Here is a 26,743-nt window from a genome sequence, read left to right on the forward strand (position 1 = left end):
AGGAATGAAAAATTGAATTAGATGACAGATCACAGGGCAAGAAATAGGGGCCCAAAAAAGCATGACTGATTAAAACTCCACAAGCAGTATTAAAGGAAGTAAGACAAGCCTTTGTTTTTTTATTTTTTTCATTCATTTTTCAATAAACTGTCAGGGAAGAAAATTATTTGGCCAAACCACAAAGTGAATCCGTCCCATTTCCTAGGCTGATACTTCTTGAAGGTCCACATGCGATGCTCAGAGGGGGTTCCCACAGCCCGGGGTACCATCCCCCTTGTGGCAGGCTGGGGGTGCCGGGAGGAGGGCAGCACTGCGCAGGGGGGCTGCGGAGATGGGGAGAGGGCTGGCCAGGGGGCTCATGCAGACCCCCCACCTCTGTCACACAAGGCGGTGTGTGCTTCATGCACACATCGTGTGGCCCCTTCGCAAGCTGCCATGTGATGTAAAAGCTGTGTGAGACACACACTGTTCCTTCGTCCCCACCCTCGTGCGTGCCTGAGCATTCAAGTGAGCTGAGGACACCCAGAAAACAGCAGAAAAAAAAATTAAAAGGCCTTTCCCAAGTGGGCGAAACATAGACTTTTTACAATCATAGAGTTAGCAAGAGTCCCCAGTCCATGGGTGCTGCCTCAGATCTGTTTGACAACACCCGCTGCGTGCGCAGGGGGAAGGAGCAGCATGGCTTTACAGAGGCTTATGAACACACACAAGGCTCATACCACAATTTAAGAGCGCACAGAACCAAGAGAATAAAATTTACGCTGGGGAGCTGTAATTCCCCTGAAGTGCATACTATAAACTCTGAAAACGGCATGAATCACCAGAGCCATAAAGTGGGACTGAAGCCTCATCGTACAAAATGTAGTGCCTGGATCCCCCTTTCTCTCCACTGCTGAACGACAGCAATCCACGGGGTACCACGCCATTTCTCCTCCCCTGCTAACGACCGGTGTCCTACTAACACTGTCTAATTCCCAGCTATTATTTTATATTTATTACCCTGGTGTCAGTGGGTCCCAGGCACAGGCACATTGCCACCTCTGTTACCCTACAGTTATTTTCAGAGTAGTTTCCATCTTGACATAGCACTCAGGTCTTACCCATGAAGCGGGTTTTAGCTATTCTTTACTGGCTGCCAAAGTCTCAATACACAAGTGAGTGAACGCCAAAATAATGCTCACATAAAAATTACTCATGCTGGAAGTCTAAAATGTTACATGAGTCTTTCCTTCCAAAAAAAGGAACTACAGCTATTTGGATTTTATTCAAGCAAACATTTTCAACACCAGATATGCCTTTTAGACTAAAGCAAAAATTTCCATTAGAAAAGATCCAGTGATATTTTACCAGATTCTTTGATGTAAAAAGACCACTTGGAGGTAAAGGTGTTTCATAATTGAAATTTCTAGTCAAATCTGAATGCCAATATTCATCTGGAAATCAAAAAAGTGCACCGGAGCTTGTTTGCAAATTGAAAATATTGTATTTTTTAAATTATGTGCACACATTCGTGCAGCATATAACCCCCTGTCTATAACCTCAGTTTCCCAAATCTTTATTTCCATCATATATGTTTATCAAGACCAAAGAAAACAGAAGTCTCCTGGACCAAATTCAAGAGTTTGTTAAAGCAAGAACATTTCAGTCAGATTCTTTGCTCATCGCTGCTGCTGATACAGAAAGGGGAGGGGGAGCATCCCACCGCTCTGGCTCAGAGCTTAGCATCTAAAATGTCAAAAAGGCAAAGATCGCTTTGCTTGCCTGAACTCAGCTGACTGGAAAGGAACAGCATTTCTTGACATCAGCCCTAAGAGATGCAAGGTTCGAGTTGTTCTAATACTTTATGGTGGACTCGATGTATCATATTTCTGCAACCCACAGCATTAAAGGATTTAAAATACGCCGTAACGTCACACTAACTAACAAGGCTTCGCAAGACCTAGGGTAACGAGACACACTTTGAAATTCAGCTGTCTCTGCATGCAGTGCTACTGATGCTGCATTTGCACATCCTACACAACAATTCCTGACTAAAGCAAAGAGAGATCATACACTTATTTGAAATCACTGGTAAGTAAACGATAATGAAACGTTGCCATTTTGTCAGGATACCAGGTTAATAATCTCAAACAAAAAATGGTGAGGGTTGCAGTTGTTTTTCTTTTTAAATGATCACAGTAGCTGTGACCTAAGTTTTAAGTTTTCCAGATATGATACATGATTTCAGAGCCCCCCCCCCCCTTTTTTTTTGTGTGTGTGTGGGGGGGAGGGGAGGTAGTACAATGACATATCTCAAAAAAGGCATAAATGGGATAGAGAATTTAACATTAAAATTCTCCATTAAAACAGTAATTTAGCTTCCTCACCTCTACTTTTTAATACAGCATATTAGTTACATTGACAGGGAACTAAAGCCACCTTCAGATCATTTACTCATGGTACGTTCAGACTAGCTGGACAAGAAACAGGCACATTTTCAGCAAACTATAACAGATGCTCCAGAAATATGCCTAAGAGTGTGACCTATTCTCTTATCACCGAAAGTATAATTTCACCTGGTATCTTTTTATTTACAATCTTAATCTCTTTCACACACACACACAAATCCACACTAACTGAAATTCCTGTTATTTCTTCAGCCTGTATATTTGCTTTTTGTTTATGAATATGAACACATCAGCCCACAGAACTGAAGGATAACACCTAGTAACAGACCATGGATACAGTAGGAGTTCTTACACATACAACAGTTTAAGCACAATAGGAATTTATTTAACATAAGAATTTATAATTTGATTTATTCTTACTGTGACTGCCGAGTTACAGCAGTAGCAATTCATTTCTTACTAACTCCAGAATCCAGGAAGAAGTAGGAAGCTGAAGCCACCACGGTTCAAGCAAGGTTCAAACAGTCTGCAGTCTTGTTTCACACAATTTTGGATATGTTTGGAAGGAACAGGAACACAGAGGTCCAGCCTGCAGGGCTCCAAATCTTCACTAAGACATTGGGTTGCTTTGGATCAGAGGGCAAAAAAGAAACAGGGGGTGAAGGGGAAGACTTGAAGTTGCAATTGTGAAGGCAATGTTTACAATGAATGGTTGAGATCCACACAGCAACAAATGCTCACACTTGCAAAACCCCAGGGAAATTCAGTCTTTTGAGGAACAGTTGGTTATTTCAATGAATAACTCTGATGTGGATGATTACCCTTCATATATGTACAATGTTAACTATATTGCTACCTGGAGTGATAAAGAGAGGAAGAGGAGTTATTTTCATAGTCCTTCAATAGCACATGATAGGACTGCAAAATGAGATAGATAACAGGAACTCTGGAAAACATTCTCTGGAAGCTGATCAAATGCAAAATTAGGCAGTTGACAGTTAGGCAGTGGCTTCAGGGGAAACTGAGGCTATCTAACAGCTCCCTAGAGCCAAAAGCAGATGAGTGTATTCCCATCCCCTCCTGTTCTTTGTCATCTTCTCCTAGAGGCTGAGTTCCTCCTTTACATTGGCTCCACCCAGCCAACACTATAACCCTTTACAAAACACTAACTCACTGTAAGAACAGGAACTATCTAGCCTTTCTGGTGCTTTTTAGTGAGATAATTAATTCATACAGGCATCTTTACTGGCACTCGGCAAACCACAGGTAAGCAGTAAGCTGGGAATGGGAGGCAGGAACAACCTCCTCCCACATCACGGTGAGCTGTTCAGGCAGTCTGTCTTTCTCATGAAGCCACAGCTCAACATAATCCCAACATAATCAGAATCAGCAGACTGGACGCAAGTGCTTCTCAGACTTCGTATTAATCAACTTGTGGAGCCATCTGATTATATATATATGTATTTTAAAAAGATTATTTTGGTGGTGAAGATCAGCAAAGGAGCATCAAACTCAAAACACCTGCAGGCAGTTTATTTAAACTGGGGATTAGTCACTTCACAGATGTGAGCATAACGGACAATTTCAGTGCATTTGTACTCTTCCTAAACTAAATCTCCTTGAACCCTGAACGCTTCCCTACAGCGTACCAACAGCCCAGTGTCTCAGCAAGAATCAGCATGGGTCCAGCTCTGCATTTCCTAAAATCTGTCTTATCTAAATTTTCCATTATCTGGGCTATCTCTGTTTATTACTGTGCAGCACACAATCAGCTGCAGACAGGATTGTTCAACAAAAAGGATGCAAGATTGCATGGTAGAAGTAGTCTAAAATGCAGACAAATGCTGTTAACAAAAATCTCACTCACCCCGGATAAGACGGTTTCGCCTCCCAAAGAAAAAAAAAAACCACACAGCAACTTGGAATGAAGTAAATCCCTACAAAAAGACAACCCCAGAATGAAAACATCAACTTAAATTCATGCTTTGTTGCCATTATTTATGTTTCCAGTTAAATAAAACAGTGGTAAATTTGAACTGTAGACTGTGTAAAAAATCCTCTGCCTGGAATATTGTAAACACATGAAATTCAAACCCAAATGAAAACCGGTAATACAGAAAAAAACAACGTGAGTCCATAAATACAAGCCCAAAAATACAAGCTCTCAAGTCCATTTCTAGCAGTGCTGCAATTACTTAACCAGTCATCAAGTGTGCCAGGTCAAAAATAAGAACAGCCTTCTTAAAGGCAGGCAATGTGAAACTTTTAAAACCATAATCCATCTCTCAGAAAATTTGTCAGAAAATTGTACTAAAATTGTACTAAAAAACCTCCCAGGTCTCTAAAAATGTGAAGTGATGCATGACTGCAATGGAATTCTAAAATTGCCAACTGATTTTAAGGAGGTTTTACACATATTTATACACACACACACACACACACATACATATATACGTATTAGAAAGGAAAATTTTATATAGTTAAAAAAATGATCTATGGCATATAGCAAGCACCTGAAGCTGTGAGAACTCGCTCTCAGATTTGGCTACTCTTTCTTCTCCTGATGATGTGCAGCAACGCTACAGTCACATCTAATGAAAAGTGCTTTGTCAGCCTGGACTTTGCAAGAACTCATGAATATGCGAAACTCATCCCGTTATAGTCATATCATGCTCTGCCCAGTGAAAAGAGCCACTGTGTACTGAGGAACCCTTATTTCAAACAGCAGCATCTTGTGTACCTAAAAACTCCTCCTGATAAAAAGCCAAAATCCTTGCATACAGCAAAATATTTCCAAAGAAGCTAGTGTGTTGTGCTCTGACATTCTGAAACCTATTTTTGGGAAAGCTTACTGTAAAATACTAATGTCTTTACAGCTGCTCCCCCCTCTTTTTTAAAGGAGCAACAATTGAAAAGTCGGTCATAATGGGCCTACATCTATGTAGTGGTTTTATTATCTTCTGCTCCTTTTATTTTGTATAAATTATACTTAATGCACTAAACACATGTTGTTAAAGTAAATAAGCACAAGTCATCACAAGAACACACACAACAAAAGCTATTCAAAAGCAGTGCATTTCATTATATCTCTTATTACGCGTTTTACAGAACATGCCTAACACCTTGAAATGTAATACTAAGTATGCCTACATATTTCACAAAAATGTAGAAAAAATCCAATTAAATTGCAGCAAGGCCAATTTGATATATGCAGTATTGTTAGCATAAGCTTCTTTCCTTGATAAAAGCTTGATTCTGCCATTCCTACAGATACAGGGCAGAAGTCTGCTCAGAAAGCAAATACCTCTTTAAATCAATGGTGCTTTTTATGAAGTAGGATACTGCGCGGCACTAGCAAGAGTAATGAAACTGGCCCTTTGTGATTTAACTGTGCAACATCAACTCCAGCTGAAAAAAAAAAAGTTGATTAATTTATCTTCTAAAAAAAGAAAAGAATACTGCTGCCTCTACCTATGAACCCATTTTGAGGTCAATGGTAAGGGAAACGGGTAGCTTGCCGTCTTTGCACTCTCATCCTCTGCCTGGAGACACCACCTTTTAAATTGGATTCACAAGGCAATGACACACCTCTATTTTGACTGCTGTAGCATTAGAGAGAAAAAAGGAGGTAAGGGGGAATCACAGAATCACAGAATGGTTAGGGTTGGAAGGGACCTCTGGAGATCATCTAGTCCAACCCCCCTGCCAGAGCAGGGTCACCTACAGCACGTTGCACAGGACAGCGTCCAGGTGGGTTCTGAATGTCTCCAGAGTGGGAGACTCCACCACCTCTCTGGGCAGCCTGTTCCAGTGCTCCACTACCCTCAAAGTAAAGAAGTTCCTTCTCATGTTAAGATGGAACTTCCTATGTTCAAGTTTATGCCCATTACCCCTCGTCCTATCACTGGGCGCCACTGAAAAAAGACTGCTCCCATCCCCCTGGCATCCTCCCATTAAGTATTTGTATGTATTAATAAGATCCCCCCTCAATCTTCTTTTCTCTAGACTAAAGAGACCCAAGTCCCTCAGCCTTTCCTCATAAGAAAGGTGCTCCAGTCCCCTAATCATCTTTGTTGCCCTTTGCTGGACCCTCTCAAGCAGTTCCCTGTCTTTCTTGAACTGGGGAGCCCAGAACTGGACACAGTACTCCAGATGCGGTCTCACCAGGGCAGAGTAGAGGGGGAGGATGACCTCCCTCGACCTGCTGGCCACACTCTTCTTGATGCACCCCAGGATGCCATTCGCCTTCTTGGCCGCCAGGGCACATTGCTGGCTCATGGTCATCCTGTTGTCCACCAGGACTCCCAGGTCCCTCTCCACAGAGCTGCTCTCCAAGAGGTCAGCCCCCAACCTGTACTGGTGCATGGGGTTATTCCTCCCCAGGTGCAGTACCCTACACTTACCCTTGTTGAACTTCATAAGGTTTCTTTCTGCCCAACTCTCCAGCCTGGCGAGGTCACGCTGTAAGGCAGCACAGCCTTCTGGCGTGTCAGCCACTCCTCCCAGTTTTGTGTCATCAGCAAACTTGCTGATGGTACACTCTATCCCTTCATCCAGATCATTGATGAATATGTTGAACAAAACTGGGCCCAGTACTGACCCCTGAGGGACACCACTTGTTACTAACCTCCAACTAGACTCTGCACCACTAACCACAACCCTCTGAGCTTTATCTGTAAGCCAGTTCTCAATCCACCTCACTGTCCATTCATCTAAGCCACACTTCCTAAGCTTTCCTGTGAGGATGATGTGGGAGACAGTGTCGAAAGCCTTGCCAAAGTCAAGGTAGACAACATCCACTGCCCTCCCCTCATCCACCCATCTAGTTACTTTGTCATAGAAGGCTATCAGATTAGTCAGACATGACTTCCCCTTGGTGAATCCATGTTGACTACTTCTGATAATCTTCTTTTCATCCAGGTGCTTTGAGATGACTCCCAGAACAAGCTGCTCCATCATCTTTCCAGGGATGGAGGTGAGGCTGAAGAGCCTGTAGTTTCCCGGGTCATCCTTCCTGCCCTTTTTGAAGACTGGAGTGACATTGGCTATCCTCCAGTCCTCAGGCACCTCACCTGTCCTCCAGGACCTTTCAAAAGGTCCATAATCCAATTTTAAATGAGCTGGCTTAAAACAGACCAAAAGACAATTAGCCACAAGAACTGCCACTGGAAGAATACATCAGTAACATCTTAAACTACTTCAGCTATTTTAAAAATGGTTTTGTTCACACCTCTACTTTAGCAGAGATGTACATCATACTGCCAGAGCACATTTCAGAGAAGGTACATAAGCCATTTTGGTTAGTGTAGTACAACCTGGCAGAGATAAAAATAAGAAAATATTTCAGGCTAATACCAAGCAGTTTGGTAGTTTACAGGGTAACTGTGAAAAACAGAAGTGGATTTGAAAATTTAGAATTAAACGCAGCCACAACTCACTCATTTTGTTCTTAAAAAATAAAATAAAATAAAATAAAATAAAATAAAATAAAATGTCCAAACAGTTTATTCAAGGAAGCAAACAAGCCTTTCTGATTTCTGTTCCCAGGTTCCTCTTTTGGCATCTAGTGGCTCTGGACAGAATACCTGTTCCACTAACATCTACTCATAGTCCTTAAAAAAAAAACCAAAACAATGGATTTTGTCCCCCAGTATTAAAATTGTCAAATTTAGGAGCAATAGCAGCACAGAATATGTTTCTCTATCTTGTTGTTGTTATTAATTAAGTCCCATTTCCTGCTCCTGAATTGCTATGATTTAGTTGCACTGGATGGGTGTGTTAGAAAGTAATGGAAGATGGATCAACAGATGTAGTTATTATGAAAATTATGGCAGCACATCAGAGGAATCGCAGCTGCTCAATTCATGCAAATAAAAGCTACTTGACAATGACTATAATTACACAGTATGTCAAACAACATAGCTGGAGTAAAAGTAGAGAGTACATATTTTAGAAAGCCAAAAGATTTCCATTTCATTATGTTCTCATTCCCTAAACTCCTATTTAGGTATAACAGGACTCACTTCCCGTCACTGGACTCACAGATACAGAAAGGTCTACTAAGCCTCCCCAGGTGCATTCTCCAGTTGGCGCTGCTGCTGTCAAACACGCTACCTCTCTGCATTTATAACACAGCCTGTACTCAGATGCCATAGTCAGAGCTGAGGTTCCAGTTCATCGGCTGCTGCGCAGCTATGAAGAAAGATCCGTCTGCATCTAGTTTCAAAGCAAGGGAAGATTGCTTCTAAGTGGCTTAGACAATGCTGATACCATCTCCTCTATCCAAAGCCTGTTCCTGATACATGAACAACAGTGTAACACTCTAGCTTACTTTGCTTAGTATTACTTTTGAATATAAGTACTTTCAGCTTGTTCCGGACAATTCCTTTCCCACTTCAGGAGCTGAGGCCCTCTGAAGGAGCACATTTCCTTCTCTTAGATAAAAATTTCACTAAAAGCTCATTTTCAGAGAGGCTGTGCACAATGCTTATTCTGTTACATCTGTAGGCTGTTTGCACATTAGCAACTGTTTAAATAAAGTGACATTTTATTATTTTAGTTTCTCCCAGTTCCTGTTCTGCATTCAGACTCTTTAATTAAAGTCGTCTGTTTTTTCCTAGCTGTTCCATGCTGGCAAATCCCTGCACCTGCATGGAAAAAAAACAGGGACAGAACCTCATCTGCTTTCCTCTGCATCTCAAAATCTTGTTTCAAAAACTGTACAGCACAGAGTTATGTTACAAATAATAAATCCAGAACACAAAGTACCAGACTAATGGAGAGTTTTATTTATTTATTTTTACTTACGACAGCCACATAAAGAGGCCTAAGAAGATACACAGTTTAGCAGTCCTCCTACCTCTCACTCAGGGCTAAGAAGTTGGACCCTCTTAATCTATGACACAGTCAGTTGCTTAAGCTCCTTACTGCTGTTGTTTTACACAGTGATTCAAACTGTACAATCTGACAGTAAATAATCTTTCCTCTGTACTATCAGGAAACCCAAACTTTTTTCCCTGTCAAGTCTGATGACAAAGCCCAGTTCCAAGTGCCTTGGAATTCAGGGACCTGACTCCTGGTAAAGTGGTACCTCAGGCTTCCCACATTTCATAGGTTCAGTGATTAAATCACTGACCCAACATGACAGCTACTCAAATTGTTGATCTTACCTGAAATCACATGCTGTGGTAAGTTCTGCTCCTCCTCCAATAGCTTTTCCTTGGATTAGTGCAACACTGATCAAAGGCAATCTACACAAGAGAGTTTTGTAACCAAAATTAATTCTTTTAGTCTTCTAGAAATTACAAAAGAATTCAAGCAAACCATCTCTATAGTAAAAGATCAGAAAAATATACTGTTCCAACTCATTCGAACAAGTACATCTTTGCGGGTAAGTAGCACAACACCAATTCCACTTAAGCTAAAATGAAACAGCAAGATAGATATCAAATGGAATCAAAGTAAATATGATCATGTACTATGTACATGCTACAGATTATACCTAGAAAGATCACCTGCAAGAAGGAGTGACAGGACAGGGACACAAGACCCTACACTAAGGCAGTACACTCTAGAAAGCAGCAAGAAAGGGACATGAAGAACTACATGGCTGGGTTACCTAAAACCAATGAGATTCAGCATGATACCTTCAGCAATATCATCTCAGTCATCAACAAAACCTTTTTTTGGAGGACAAAACCATTCTTCAAGGATAGCAACAATCTGTTACCTTTGATGGTGTTGTAGTTAATGATGTTCAAGGTATTTAATCTTGTTCAAGGTAATTCAAAGGACAGAGGGAAGGAAGAGTATGTAAGAACCTCCTTCCCCACTGCCATTGTGAAATAGATACTAATGAACAGTGACTGACTTAGGATAAGCCAAGTTCCTTAAGAAATGAAGCCAACTGGTTAGTCTGAGACTTTGCATGCTGATACAGCTGTTTTGTCTTATACTACAAAGAGATGTTTAACTCATTGAGCAGTTTTGAAGCTACGTTCAGAAGTCAGCTCCCCTATCACGACCACGTGTTTGGTTTTACTTCAACAGAAGCACTAATGACTTCTTAGGGCGCAAGTGCACTTACAGCTGCAGCACACTTCATACAATACAAGACCTAAGTGAACCCACTAGAAGAGGGTTAACCTATTTTTTCCTGTGGTTTATGGGGACCCACAAGATATGGGTCCAAGTCCGCTACATCCACACTGATCCATCTGAGGCGCCTCCTTCAGGATCACAGTCAGCCTCAGCTCCCTCTCAGGGAGATTGATCCCATCTACGATAGATGTTCCCAGACAGCAGTTCAGTGCTCCCTCTGAACTATAGCTTCACCATACTCTAAGTCAAGACACCTGAGGTGAGGGCTTAATCTTCATACATCTTCCTCCTCTTTGCTTTGCCCTTTCAATTTTAATTATACAGAGCCCAACTTACACAAATGGATTCTGATCCTGAGGATTCCTTACAGACTACTATGTCTTCAATCTCCTTGGCAGTTTTAAAGAATAATGTTAACTCATAACACTTTCTTATATAGATTATCTGAAAACAAAGAATATTTATCTTCAAAGAGCTCTGAGCAGAAAAAAGATAGACACTACCACACATGGATTTAATAGAAATGTGATTTCTTAAGGCAAGCTAAATCTAAAGGAAAGGAAAAAATGGTTTTTAGAAGTACCAGATGGTAGAACTGAATACATTCCTCTTATGAAGTGGGAAGATTAAATAAATATATTAAATAAATGTTACCTGCGTGGGCTGCATAAGCTGGCCCTGCTTGTTTTTTAAGAGCTACTGATTTCTACTGAGTTACAGATGCCAGCTTCAGAAACTTTGAATGCCTAGATTTCCTTAACTCTAGGTATCTCCTGGCCCTCCACATATAAGCCTATAGGGTTTTCTTCTGTTCCAGTCTCTGGGAAGTCTAATAGTTGCAAAATGTCAAGACCTAATTTAAATCTAGAAATACCTACCCGATTAACATGTGTGAGTACAAGGTCTGGGATTCAAAATTACATACTTAAAACTACATATTTAACTTTAAACATCTTGTTAAAGAGTTAGCCATAACATATTCCAATCCTTATAATTACTTCATAAAGAAGGGTAAATAAAATATATTACCTCATAAGTCTGGTTAAGGTGTTTTGCATAAACATGCACATATTCATCCCATCCTACAAAGAATAGGAAATTAAAAAATGTTAAGTAACCCTAATGTGAAGCAATTAAACACACAGATGGAGTAGACAGGAGTATTCATTATACATTATACATTCATTTACTCAAGCTGGGTTTTTTCTCTTTGGTTAATCTTGCCCAAATTCCAGCCCAAACCTACTATGAACAAACAGAAAACCTAGTATAAATCAGGTTAAAAAAAAAATATACCAGAACTCAATCAATTTATATGAATTTCAGTTATAATTAAGCCATTGTTAAAGTAATTGCAATACTGAATTTCTATGATGTCAAATTTTACATCCTTTCCTCTTCTCACTACCAGTTAAACATCCGTAAAGCTGACTTTTTAAAAGTCTGTATAGGACCACAGAGTGCTGCATACTTTTCACTGTTCCAAATCCGTAAAGTTTTAGACAGATACAGTTTACCAACTTTACTTTTTATTGTTTGGGCCAAAAGCATTTCAGCCAAAAAAAATCCCCAACCTCCCTTTCCCCCCAAAAAAATCCAGAAAGATTCTTCTTATTTCTCTCCTCCTTTATGTTTTACATCAGCTTACAAACAATAGTGAATAGAGAACAATTGTTCCCTTCTCTTCCAGTACAAGAACTAAGGGGCTGCAAATAAATTCAGTTGCTACTATGTTCAAAACAAGTATTTCTTCCTACAACATGTAGTTAAAGTGTGGAACACTTTGCAGTAGGGCATTGCAACCTTCAATTCAAGAACAACTACATAAACTCACGACAGAAAAATCAACAAAAAGTTATTAAATTCAAGGTAACACCTCTAGCTCTAGAAGTCTTAGTCACAAATTGCTGGGGACTAAGAATATTTTGAAGCAAAATCATCATCTATCTGCCTCGCCTGTTCTTATATTATTTCTCAGACATCTAGTATTAACCAGGAACTCCACAAATGATTGGGCTAAATGACCCAGTATGACCATGTTCGTCTACATACTGAACTGCATACACTGAACTACACATGTGCCATTTAATCCAGATTTTAAAAAAAAGAATACTGCCCCCCAAAACCCCCAAACAAATGGTAGGAAGAAAAATAACAAACATCTCTTTATTGGCGTTTACTGATTTCTAAAACATAGTTTTACAGGGGTTGGCAAGTTAAAGAATCTGCCTTAATTAAAAGCATCTGACTTGTACTTCAGGGAAAGAAAAGATAAGCAGTAAGGCTTCATTACATCTTGGAATAGGACCTTGGAATCAACTTCAGATGATTTATTGGCCTTTTATTCATGTGTTCCCAAGACCTACTCTGCCCAACACCAACCAGCATTATGGTGTTTAGGGACAGATCTCTGGCTGATATGAACTGCCACAACAATCACTACACAGGAACCAGTGAATTCAGTTTGACTACATTAAAGGCCTGCTTGAAAATTTCAGCACGTGTTGATTTACAAAGAGACTTTTAGTCTTCGCTATAGCCACCTCCTACAGCCATTAAGACCGATAGCAGTATTTCCATTCCAAAATAAGGAACAATCAAATCCTTCATGACAGCTGTCTTACCAGCTAAGTTTAAAACCCACACAAACATACAAGGTACCAGTTCTCGGACACGGACTTGCACAATTCCCATACTACAACCATCCGGATAAAGCTGCAAAAAAGTTCTTCAGAGAAAGTAATTTTTCACTTCATCACAGCAGAGTCCTTGCATTCAAATTGGCCATCTCAATTCATACCAAAAATCAAAATGGTAATTACAGATTAATGTCAGAACAGACCAGCTTGATAAACGCAGTTATGGCTGAGCAGACAAAAACAAAGGTCTTCATATTCTCGGGTGGTAGAGAGATTACTGTGTATCACACAGAAAAAAAGTCTGCACAGAAAACACCCTGAAAAAAAAATACCATTACTTGAGTCCTGGCCAACATACCCTTCAAACCTTCCTGATAAGAAAAATAAGGCTACTAGTCATGGTATTTTATCTGAATAAGAGAGGTGTTCACTGGCGTCTAGTGGAATAATCACATTTTCAGCTCTAATACTGTCCTTGGAGTACAAAGAAATCTAGCAAGCAGAAAGTGAGGCAAAAAATAGTATTCACTACATATGGAAGAAAAGGATTAATAGTTTGTGGTGGGGCTAGAGGAGGCAGGGAAGAAGAAAGTCAGCTTTGTAAAGTAGAAAACTGTACCACTGACTCTTTTTGCTGCAAGAGCTTAGGGTCCATTTTCACTACAGGTAGAACATTTCCAGACCATCACCAACTTTCGACAGTCCTCCCTCTGCAGCTTACTGCTTGGGAACCTCTGTCCTAGGGCTTCTAGACAGGGACCAAGAAAAGTGAAATTCTGCTTTGTGCCTCCTTCCTCTCAGCTGTCCTTTCAAGAACCTCTCCTACATTTCAGCTAGCCAGCTCTTCAAGACTCACTCCAGAATGAGGTTATTGTTCCTGGGCGCCAGGCTTACAAGGACAGAGTGAAAAATCATCATCTTTTTTTTTCTTTTTTTTTTTTTTTTTCTAATTCCACTAATTATTTGCCTTCTGTGATTTGGTCACATAATGTTAGCACTTGCCAAAGAAGAACAGGAAGGGGACTTGGGTCTGTTTCAGGGTTAGGAACAACTGAAAATGGGAGGAGGACAAAGAGGAAGAAGAGGAGGAAGAGGAAGAAGAGGAGGAAGAGCCACCAGAGGGCATGAAAATCCTTCAGCATTCTTGGCCATTATTCTGCCTTTCCTGCACCACAGGGAAAGGCAAACTGTATTGGAGATTATGAAAAATACAATCTTCCCTCAACCAATGGGCTGAATAAAAGAAAAGTGTTTTCTATAATTAATAAAAGCTATGGACTAAAGCAGGCTTGCAAAAAAATAAAGGAAAAACACACCAATTCAGGCACGAAGCTATTCACTTTTTTTTTTTTTTTTTTGCCTCAGGGAAGCCTGTGGACAGAAAACTTAACCTAATGCTCTTTTAACCTGAAACCAGACAAAACTCTCTCATCTGCAGCGAGTTAAAGGGCAGAGTTCTGCAAGACCAAAGAACAGCAAATGCCATTCCTTATTCTATTAAAGTTTTTATTAAATAAAGGCTATTAAATCCCACCGAACAGATGGTTTAGGAGCTGGCTATTATAAAGAAACTTTCAGTTCAGGATGAATAGTTTGAACTCCCCCAAGGAAATAGAAAGCACCCATGTTTAACTATTCTTGGAGCATTTCTGGTGACCTTATAAGAGCCCCTTCTGCCACTGCAGTGGCTCCAAGTAATTTGTATAAACATAAGGACAGAATACTAAATGTCAAAGAGAGTATGGAAGCCGAATCACTGAGAATTACCGAATGCAGAACTCTGAAAGCAAGCCTAGACTGCAGATGAGAAAAGAATTGGCCCATGCTTGGTTTCAGCTCCTTTTCTGTTGCTATAATGCTAAAATAAGATGAAAATTTCAGATAAAAAAAATCAATTAAAAAAACCCCACAAAACCAAAAATCACAGTTACATCTATGTTTTTAAAATGACCAGTGCTTATAAAGCGTCCAAATGAAAACTCCCAAAAAACCATTTATATCTATAAAGCATGGTATCTCTATATTAAGAAAAGCATACCTCTCACGGTGTTTCACAAAGAAAACAAAGCCTCCTATACCTTTTGAAAACCGGACCATCCTATTTATTTTATCAGGCCAGAAATATTTCAAATGTGGTTTTTATGATATTTAGTTTCATTGACAGAAATAAATCATCACTACAGACAAATACCAGATTAATCAGTTTTTGAGTTGGTGTTCTTAAAGGAATGTTCAATTAAATGTTTAATTTGTGTGGTTAAATCCTGAAACTTGAAGTGTCTACAAAAAAGCACCAGGATACCAGTCACCACAGTTGCAAACCGGGATGTAAGAGCAGCCCAGGAACACCCTCCTCCCCTGCAGTTGACAAAGTCCTATTTCACACACGCCAAGAACCACACATTTAACCCATAAAAAGAATTGCAGCACATGTGTAGGTTGCCAAGACGGGTGGCATGAGAGAAAAACTGCTATTAAACCCTGACCTCTTCAACCCTATAGTTACACACAAGACTCACCTGACTGAACTACAAACTCAATGCCAAAACTCTACTGCACAAGAATTGCATCTGTCCTTCCATTTTATGAAGGTCCAAGCAGAGTTTTGACAAAATTGAAACCTTTCTGTAATAGCGGCCATGCTATTTAAATTTGTTTTTTATTTTAGAATACATGAGAAATGATTACTTGTATCTGTTTCTAAAGGTCAAACTACTGAAGCACAGCTTATTTGACATGTAAATTCACCATATATTGCTCTAAGAAACTGAAATGACATTTTTAAAAGAAAAGGCTAAAAAGAATATGTTAATGTAGGAATTCAGAGTTATGAATCAATTACAATAACACTTAAGCCATGGCTTAGAGGGGCTGCCAGCAGTTTTACAACCATTAAAAGCTCCACTCTGTGACTTGCATGTAAAACTGCAGCAGAAGCAGAGTGCAACACCTCTGTCTGAAAAGTATATCAGAATATCAGAATGCTCTTTTTTTGCCAAAAACTTTATTTGTATCACTACTTGCCTGGGAGTTGGATATTGCTTTGACAGCATTCAAATCAGATCCTGAGCAAAAGGTGTTTCCTGCACCATAGATGATAAGGCCTTTGCCATCCTTCCAGTTTTCCAGTTCAGTTACCCTCTCCTGGAGTTCTAGCATCATAGAACCTGTCACAAGACGGGAGAAGTAAAATTTTTAACATTTTTCATTTACATTTTTCACCACCAAACCCAAGTTATTGTTAGTAAGTGATGGGCTTAAACAAAAAAAAAAGAGAAAGCGTCACTTTGAACCTTTCATACAAGCATTTTTTCCTCAAAGATGCACTTCCTGGAATACTGAAGGATATTCTGCATAAAGGATATGTGTTACACTCAAAAAAAAAAAAAATAGTGCAAGGAGGCAAGCATAAACTCTACTGATTTATTCTTGTTTGCAATTGCGTACATTCACAACACACAGACTTAAATGTAGCGATCCAAATCTGTCCATCTAGTCATCTTGATCTTACCACCATTTCACCCTGCCCAAAGAACCTGCAGAGTACAGAAAAGAATAATGTGCAAGGTGGCCTCATTGTACAACGAGTCAATGTCAATAAAGGTTTGTATAAAAAGCTAAAGACCAAACTATGTTGGAGGCCAAAGACATTTAGAAGTATCCATGCAAAAGAAAATAAAGATATATTTGAAAATAGGTGCAAGGTGTCTTTTATCTTTTAAAAGCCCAAGAAGAAAAAAATCTTTCTAAAACATCCTTGATTTCCTCCCTGGTACCTTTCTAGAAAGGCTGTCTTTACAAAATATATGCTAGGCTCCAAATATATGGATTTTACAGTACTAGCTTTTTATTTCTAGCTTAAACATAATATTCTCGTATGTTTGCTCAAATACTCTTCGTGACGTGGAAATCTACAAACTCCTGTTTCTAGAGTTCGTCCTAGACTGCAGCATCTTCCACATCAACTGAGCTTACCCAGCATTAACTTAAAGCTCCTCCTCCCTGAATGCCTATGACTCTCATTCAGTTATATTCTTAAGAGAAAACATTTACAGAAACTAACTGCAGAAAGCAGACTACATACAGGTTGATGACACTCTCGGCTTTACACTCCTTTGACAAGAAGTTAGATGGACTGGCCTACCTTCTTCAGATAGAAATGTGCTTTAGATCAACACCCTCAATGGCTCTTTCCTTTTCTGCCAAGAGTGTTGGTTTCTTGACCCTACGCCTGCATGCGCAGAACTCATTCTCTTCTGAAATTGCCTGTTATCAGCCATCCTCACGTGGGAGATACATTTCTTTTCCTTCCTGTTTGTTTTCCTTGCAGTTCCTTACAAAGTAAGCTTCCCAGCACCAGGTCAAGATTGAATTCTAAGTCAAGCACTTCCACCTTAAGCTTGGTCTCAGCCACTGAAATAGCACATTTTGACAACATTCCCAAGGAGGGCAATAATTAAGTGGACATTACGTATTGGGTTGGGTTTTTTCCATTGTCAGGTCCAGACTACAATCCTCTAACAAATCCCAGCACTTTTACTGGTTCCTTTCTGGTTTTATAATTTGGACATGCTTTTTTTGTGTTGCACATTACATTTGCTTTCATTGAGTTTAACCTTGCTGATCTTGAGCTTTTTGTAGCAGCTAATCAAGAACACTTTGAATTCCACTCCTCTGCTCCAGATAATAATTTTCTTCCACAGTCTCCCAATTTGTGTTCATCTGACAATTTCAGCAGTTCTCCTTCTATTCCATCGTCCAAGCCATGAATGAAAATACGGAGCAGAACTAGGCGTCAATGAGATTTTTGTGGGTCTTTACTGAAATGTTTTCCCAGCCTGACAGTACACTCAACAATAACTTTTCTGCAAATGCTGTTATTTAAATAGGTGTGCATCAAACCCATGGATGTCACTTTTTGCACATTTCCCAAGTTTTCTTACAAAAAGGGTGCTTGGACTGGCATCCAAGCTTTGCCATAGTCAAGATACAGCACAACCATTTGTGGTGCTTTTAATAATCAAAGCAGCAAGGTATTGGAAGAGTCTTTCCACAGAGTATTACAAGCCAAATACCTACTTAACTGAAAAATGTAGTTTACAAAAAGGAACCATATGAGCCAGTTATATGCAACAGCAGGGGACAAGACACACCGGCTAAAGCCTGTCCCTCCCTCCTGGCAGATGATCCCTTCCATTACTGACAATGCTGATCATTTTACCAACATACCTAGTCCATGATGTTTGATATAATGATGAGGCCACAATACTAAAGCAAATCCTCATTCTGCCAGTCTTGGTCCTTCAGTATTTGTTACCAGTAGGTCTGTTCTCTTCACAGAACTAAATCCACTTGCAATAATAATCTGTTTGCATCTTAATTATAATCTGAGAATAAATGCTTCAAAGTCAACTCTAGAAAATAAAGTTATCACTATTATTATCTAATTCCTGCAGGCTGGCTTCCTTCTCTTTTAAATTAAGCTCAACCTTAGTTCAGCAAGAGGTTGGGCTGCTGAAATTGGTTCCACCAGGCTTAAACTGACATTATTAGCATTTGTTTCCAAAGAGACCATTTCAAACAGGTGGCTATCAGATTCCAATTAAGAAGAGAAAAAAGGCATAACAACCTCCACATTGCCCATTAGCAATTTGCTAACAATTTTGTTCTGCTTTTCGTTCCGTGAGTTGCTCAAGCTTAGAATAAACATAATTCCTTTGAGATAAAAAGCTGCTGTGTAAAGTAAATGCCTGGCAAATAGGATTTCTCTCAACAATTTAATGGTGTTTTGCAGCTTTCTAAAGGAAGTGTATGTGTATTTCTAAATTCACATCTGCCACTATCCAGAAGTTCTGAGGCAGAATTTATTTGAGGGGGAGTATCTACAGGTTCTGGCTGATGAAGTCAACCAGGTCTTACCAGGACAATTTAGGGGCTGTGCATCCCATCCCTCTTTATACTTCTACTGAAGGGTATTACTTGATACACAACAAAAGGAAAAGGCTCAAGTGCTTGCTAGTTCCTCAGCAACTACAGTTTACAAACAGTAATGTTAAAATGAAATGAAAAGCAGTATAAATTAATATGCCATACCATCCACTGCAGCAGCCAAGGGGACAGCATGATTTTGCTTTTACTCTTCCCTCCTGTAACAACAAAAGGCTCTGGCAGGCAGAAGTGCACAGCAGAAAGCAGTAATTTCTCGAACTTCCAGAGCAAATTTTTGTGACTACTACCTAGCAAAATGGAGTACTGCTCTCTATAAGACTCTACACACTACTGTAAAACAGAACTGCCTGATCCTATGGCTCATTTGCTATATGCTAATCAGGGTGCGCAACAAAGACAGAACTATTAATTTCCTCATGGGCTTTTCTAGTCCCTCTTTGCTACTAGAGCATCTAATTCACATACACTAATAATTTATATTCACAGCAGTCCTATAAGGAGAGAAGATACTATTTTACAGAGCACTAACTGAGCCTGAGAGAAAATAATCTGCTAATTTTGGGTGCTCAACTTGAGATGTGTGATACGATTTCAGTACATTAATGTTATATAGCACTTCATATAGTCAAAGCACAGCTACCAGCGGTCTAAAGAGCAGCTGCAACTGCTCAGCACTTCAACAAATCAGTTCTGAGCCCCTTCTGCCAAGCACCCAGAAAACAGACAACATACTTGTAAGTTTCTATAAAAGTCTATTTTAAGCAATTTGACTTGTATTACACCTGATCTCCTTAACAGACCGGGCTTTATCTGTCCTTTCTCCTTTTACTATTACATTTCATTTCTCACGCCCCTTTCAACTTCCACAACAAATAAGCTAAGAACCCACAGTCTACAAGCTGTACATTGCACAGCTCTGTTTTGAGTCAAAAATAAAAATCAATGTGTAGGAAAAGAGAAAACAACAATATAATTACGATTGTATAATCACACCTATGCTGAAAGGGAGGCATTCAGAAGAACAATCTCCATGCTAACATCTTTTAGCTACAACTTCTCCAGTTCCGTAATGATTTTCTACACGAGCTTTTAAGGGGAAACCAAAGAGAAACTGCAGAGACATCCAGGTGCATTACCACTAACTCTGTTATTCTGTCAGGTTCTCTTCCTTTTAGCTAACAATCATTAGTGGAAGGAGTAGATTGACACTCTCCATGTAACCAGCTCTATGCTTTGCTAGTGGGTTGCAAACATATTTGCTGACAGCAAAGGAACAGGGAGAACTGGGCAGGAAAACAGAACAGCGAAAAAGAAATTAACAAGATGATACAAATGTATCCATTTCAAAATATTAAGACATAAAGGCATTCTTAGCGTAAAGGCTTATGCACAGCTCAAGCTCAGGCAGACGCAGACCCTGAACCTGTGCCACTTATGTCTGAAGAGAACGGCATAAACTGGAATATTCTAGACAGTTAAAGGAGAGACAGCAAAAATACCTATCTTGGAGATCAAAAGCCTCTCATAATACAAGATTAATAAAATAGGGCACTTGGTTTTGATAGCTAAGTATTGTCAGGTATAAAAACATATTAAATAGATCCTTGATCTCCAACAGCTGAGAATACCCAGCTCATCTGATCTTTAATTAACCTGTCATTGGTACTTAAGACATAAGGCAAATGAAGAAGAAATGAAAGCCAGTTTGAGTGACTGGTAAAGACTAAATTGCAGAAGCTTAAGTTACAGGGAAGGCTTTAGGTAAAGAAATAAACTCACCCTTTCTACACCACCTACAAAACAAAGATGGCATCATCCCACCCCCACAAAAATACCCTACGTGTTTCCAGAGCAGTAGAGACAAAATGAGATACAAGAAAGAGCACAGTAGCAGAACTGTGCTGACTGAAAAAAAAATGGGGAGAGGCATGTTCTGCCTTACAGTCCCTGTCTCATGGAGGATTCCTTATATTCTTACGACATTTATCGCAAACCTACTGTGCAGAACAGTGGGCAATTGCTGCACACCTGAATAAAACTTAAACATTTCTTCTTTTAGCTAGGGAACCATAAGGCATAGATTTTCATACTGTTTATGCAAAACGCTAAAATGAGTAACTGAAGGAGAAAAAAAACAACAACAAACCCACAACCCCATCAACTAATTAATACCTGTAAAGGCATTCATTAGCTTCGGGTTGTTCAAAGTAAGTATTGCAACGCCATTGTCTTCTTTGGAGAGGTTGATGGATCCACCAGCAAACTGCTGAAGTTTCTTCTTTATCAATTCTTCCTCATAACCATGAGCACCATTGTACAGTGACACCCTTCTCTGTTGTAGTATCCTTCTCTTTGTAGTCTGAAGTAAGTTCTTCCACAGGGAAATGGCCATTTCTGGAAATAATCAGACGGGGGAAAAGAAAAATCAGGAAATTCCCTTTGAGATCCACCTCAGTCTTCTGAAAGAGAAAGAAGCAGGACAGCAGAAACTAACATAAAGGTGATGCAATCACAAAAGTCTACAGAAATCACTGCAGACTGTATTTGCAAAACTCTTAGTTTGAACCTACTCCCACAAATTTAATAGAAGGAGTTTTATGATGTGCTTGTAGAAGTTGAGACAGAAATTAGCATCCTTTAAAGTATTTTCTTCTAAAAATTACCCAAAAGTATTTGGGTGCGGAACATCAAAGAGGTTCAAGAACTGTTATAAGACGCTTACATATTCCATTAGACCAACTTACTCTGTACTAATCTTCCAAATTCTCCCCCTTCCACCAAAAGAAACACACAATCCCCCTCTCCTCACCTGTGGTGGAGGAGAAATCCTATCAAAGCCCCTAGTTTTCAGGATCTGGGTGTCATGCTTTCCTGTAAGCAATGATTACATCGCAAGACCCTTCTGAGAGAAATACCCGAGGAACACAAAAATTGAGCACCAAAGACCATTCCTATATCAAGGTCTTTTCCTTGTCACCTAATTCCATTAACGTATTTATCACATTCCACCTTCATGCTAGTTAGACTTCCTAGCCTCTGGTAGCTGCATGTTTTTCCCAGTCATTCCAGTAGCTCTTGTTCCACTTTGAATTGATCTCACTTGGACATGGAACACCAGAACCTGTGCAGTACCCTGAAGAAGGAAACGTGTACAACAATATTATACACAGAACATTACACTCAGCTTTTATACAGCTACGTAACATTGGTAGTCGATTTCTCCGTACAAGTACATCCATGTTCTTTTCCTCCACTATTTCCACTCTACAATGTACGCATGTATACCAGGAAATAACAAGGAAGTAATTATCAAATATTACTCTTGATCTGTGGCTTTGCCTTATTTTATTTACTTTGGAAAAGGTTCTACTGAAGAAAGTAGCTGACAAGTGATTTGAAAGAAACTGGGTAAAGCCTGAACTGGAGACAGGTCATCTGAAAAAAACAAGTCACCTTAGAAGCCACTCAGAGTGGGAATCAAAAGAACCACCACAGGACACAGAAAAAGGTTTGCTATATTTAAATCTTGCAACTTGCTAGACTAGTCGTAGCTTTGCCCCAACCCCTAGACGCTAATTTTTTTGAGAACTGGGAAAAGACTATCTTTGTTCCTTAATCATATTTGGCAGAAACAAGAGGCTTTCAAAATTGGTAAGAAGCTCCTGGAAAGTTTCTCTAGGATAAACCCAGAACACAAACATATTCACTGAGACAGAATTTGGTGACAGCTATATTTTATGCTGTCTTCAGGGCATCTTGCAGTTTGCAGACTCAAAATTTTAAAAACATTTATTATATACACAAGAACAAGCAAACATGCATTAAAACACACACACACAGTTAGTTTCTAATGAAAGAAGTAACAATCCTGTCAGGAGAACATTTATCTTGTCTCTAGCTGCACCATCCCACACTAAAGCGGAAAACGCTTCTGTTGGGTCAGGTATAATCCTCATGGAAACAGAGGAGTCGTCTGCACAACAACCACATTACGGCATGCGGAGGAGTATGCACCGTACCAGGCAATTTCAAAGACAGCCACCTATGCCAGCAGATTCATACCTGTCCTGCCACATTGCATCCACCAATACACCATCTCACTAGTTCAACACAAGGAAACAAGTAAGACCTATAGGAATCTATGCATTATAAGGTCATGTTCACTGGAATACGTAAAGGGATCATTTTTTAACATCTGGTGAGATGCTTCAAAGGGTCTCCTGAGTTCCTTACTAAATTCAAGGTTTTAATCTGTCATGATCAACTTTTCTATGCTCAAGAATAAACTAGCAAAACTAATGAAAATTTAATCAACTTAAAATCTGATTGAATACAAAATTCATTACTTCATAAATATCAGGCAACTGCTGCTGCACCCCAACACTCTCCATCTATGCACATTCTAATATTGTCTGCAATATTTCAGCCATCACCTTTCAGAGCTTTTAAAATGGCCTCTCTTGATAAAATTGTGTTTAACAGTGATAACAGGTTTCCAAAGCTCATTTCTCAGCTAAATGATTCTTTTTATATTCAGACTCTCAGAAGAGAAACAGCCTTCCATTTTCTCTAAAACTTCAGTAGTCATTCCCCAACACACATTCATGCAATAAAACTTTCCATCCAGCTACTAGTTTTTGCTCAGGAGAGAACAAACATTAAAAACACGGATAGTGCAGGCTTTCACTGCAAAGTGTAGCTCGAACAATTAGCTCCCAATTTTAATGAATACAAAGCCTCCCCAATCCTCATAAGAAGATAGACTAGATTTAATTCTCTATGAAGCCACGATGATTGGCTTGAAAGCAAAGAAAAGTCTGTTCTGTTAACCTAACTCTCTGCCCAATTATACTTGTTTGATCACTTTTATACTACCTCGATTTCACATGTCAAAAAACGTACAGAGCAAAGCAGACTTAAGATATGGAAATTTTATTCCACCAGAAAAAGTCTGTCATTTTCAGCTGCGTGGTTATATGCATTAACAGCTCTTTAATATTATCACTATGGTAATAAAGAGCATCAGCAAGTGTGGGATTAGAAAACAAATTGGACATTGCTGCCTGCTGATCATGACTCATGATTAATGACTCATGCAAGGTATTATCATTGAGTTATTTTCTTTAAAACCGTCTCTTACAGTACCGGTCAGTACCCAGTACTTTTTTAATAAAAACAGGATTATTTTAACAGCTCAGTCTGAGAAAGCTAACCACTTAGGAAAAGTGCAATATTTAAGCTATAGCTTTCTCAATCTAAAGGGATTTCTGCTGATTTCTGACAAACAACATCCAAAATTTCAATCAGTATGGAGCACTCGCAATCCACAGCATGACTGAGATTGATTTTCTGTACTGTAAGTGAAAGCAGCGCAAGAGAGAGATGTCACAGTAACCCACACAATGTTGTAGGACAAGCCAAGAGATATTTATCAGACTAAAATTTTCCAGTTTTCAGTTTAACATAATTACTTCTATTTAGATACACAGAAATGAAGTCAGTCTAATTTTTAAAAGTCAGACATGCTATATCCATTAACATCTGTAGCACACACAGTTTATCCACAGTTTTTGTAGTGAAAAAAATTCTGACAGTAAAGGAATAACAAACACTGTGGGCAATTACCATCTTTCAAATGTTTTAAGAAGTGCTACAGCTTTACATATCACTGGTGACAACTAAGAGATAAGCTGATAGTATGGGTATCAATAGTTGTTCATTCCACAGTTATTGTACCTCTTACATAAAACAACAGTTTAAATCCAATTTGGCACTCAACTGACTTTGTAACACCCTTGCCTTGTGGGCTAGCAGACTGGGTTAATCTGAACACCTATCGAATATCAACACTTCAGTACCAAAGGAATGAATGCAAGAGCAATGTATGTATTGACATGCAGACACTCACAGACAATATATATATATTTGTGTATGCGTATGTATCAGAGGCCAGTTGCAATTGCCAGTGAGCATAACGACAGCCGGACAGAGCAGTGGGTAAGCGATGTAGGTAGCAACTTCCTGGATGGGTAGAAGAACTAAGACAAACCAGAGAACTGGACGCTGGGAGCCCAAAGGAGCATTTGAGCTGGATGCATAAACCAGAAACACTGCACTAGAGAGCAGCTACAGAGAAATAATCAGCAAGTTAAAACACACGAGTAGGAAAAATTCCAACTCAAAGATAGTGCCTGAATTATTGACACAAGTCAGGAAAAAGAAAATGGGGACAAAAGATGAAGGGATGTGTTTTCGATACATCAGGGAAATACGCATGCCCTTTCATGTGGGGCAGGAAATGACAGGTGTGATGTGCAGATACAGACTCGTGAGTCACCTGCAAACAAAAATCAGCTGAATTTCTGGTTTTGGATGAAGGCATCCTGAGCTAAAGTATAGCAGAAATAAAGGAATGCAACATACAAAATCCATAAAAGAAATCTCAGGGAGAAGAAAATATTCAAATGACATAAAAAAACAATTAGGCGGGGTTTTTTTGACACTGCTAAAGGCATCAAAGGCAGCTGATGGGCCAAGAAGCACAGGAGAACTTGACTTGATGAAGAGCTTCAGCAGCTGCAGTTTCAGTGACAAGCACAGAAGTGCGAAGACAGGGCATGGAGAAAGGGATAGATGATGTGAACTGAAGAGGATCATGAGATGACTCACAGTTCAACCCTGTGTGTGTGTCTTAGCAGTTACTGTAGAAGGCATTCATCTGTACTAGGGAACAGTGTGCATGACTATCCAATGCTTCACGAGGTTCCTGCAGTGACTGACTAATGAATGGAAAGCAAATGGTGACCCAGTGCCGAGGACTGTCACAACTGACCCTACAATGTGAAAGCAGATGAAAGAGCAGAGTGAAACAGAAATATAACCAAAACATAAAAATAGTCCATCTGTACAAAAAAAACCACCCCAGTAGGTTGGAAAAGAGTGAAAATCATTAATACGAGCTGATGGGAACACGGGACTGTGGGCTGTTGGGTGATTGTGGGGGGAAAAAAAAATAAAAAATTCCAGTGTTGGACAGAGAGAAGGAATTCAGAAATGGCAAGATCAAAGGGGGGCAGCCTGGAAGCAAATCAAGACAAGAGCATGGGCCTCACAGTGGAAAGGAGTCACTGGACCCTGCCTTCAGACACAAGAAAGGTGTAGGAGGGACGTCTCACCCTGCAGGGTTCCTCCCCAGCACTGGCTCCACAGGCCACTGTTGCCAGCTGCTTGTAACCTGAAGGTTACAGAGCCCTCCATCTACCCCATCTGCTTATGTATCTCTCTTCTTTCCTTCAGTAATGCGTGGGTTAGGTTTACTTAAACACCTTACCTGACAGGTTCTTCTCACTCTGATAGCTACCAGCTGAGGCAAGCTGAGGGCAGTCACCTCTACAGCTGGCTTTCCTTCAGCTGGAAGAAAGTGAGCGGATCTTAAGCATGCTAAGGGATTGGCAGCAGAAAACCTACTGACAAAATGTAACTTACAAATACAGAAACTAAACAAGGCTTGGGAAATTCTGCCTCCCCAAAAAGGAAAATGCACCCCTCTATGGCATCTCTACACAAAGCAGAATTCCTATCAAGTTCAATAGGAGCCACATCAAGCTCATGCCTTTCTCAAGATGCCATGGCTCTCAAATTGCTGAACCCTGTTCAAATGTGTAGTGC

At 39.7% G+C, this 26,743-nt stretch overlaps 1 protein-coding gene across 1 annotated transcript in view; it reads right to left on the reverse strand.

Moving 5' to 3' along the window:
- The window catches only part of ECHDC1 (enoyl CoA hydratase domain containing 1), a 31,839-nt gene extending 10,369 nt beyond the window's left edge, over positions 1–21,470 (reverse strand). Inside the window, exons 1-4 of the mRNA XM_009880150.1 lie at positions 21,248–21,470; positions 16,151–16,293; positions 11,517–11,569; positions 9,557–9,637 (exon numbers count right to left, since the gene is read on the reverse strand). Of these exons, the coding sequence (XP_009878452.1) occupies positions 9,557–9,637; positions 11,517–11,569; positions 16,151–16,293; positions 21,248–21,467 (497 nt within the window). The 5' untranslated portion in view covers positions 21,468–21,470. The remainder of the gene's footprint in view (positions 1–9,556; positions 9,638–11,516; positions 11,570–16,150; positions 16,294–21,247) is intronic.
- Between the last annotated feature and the right edge of the window lie 5,273 nt (positions 21,471–26,743).

Source organism: Charadrius vociferus, unplaced genomic scaffold (genome assembly GCF_000708025.1).
Source record: "Charadrius vociferus isolate BGI_N301 unplaced genomic scaffold, ASM70802v2 scaffold82, whole genome shotgun sequence".
NCBI lineage: Eukaryota > Metazoa > Chordata > Aves > Charadriiformes > Charadriidae > Charadrius > Charadrius vociferus.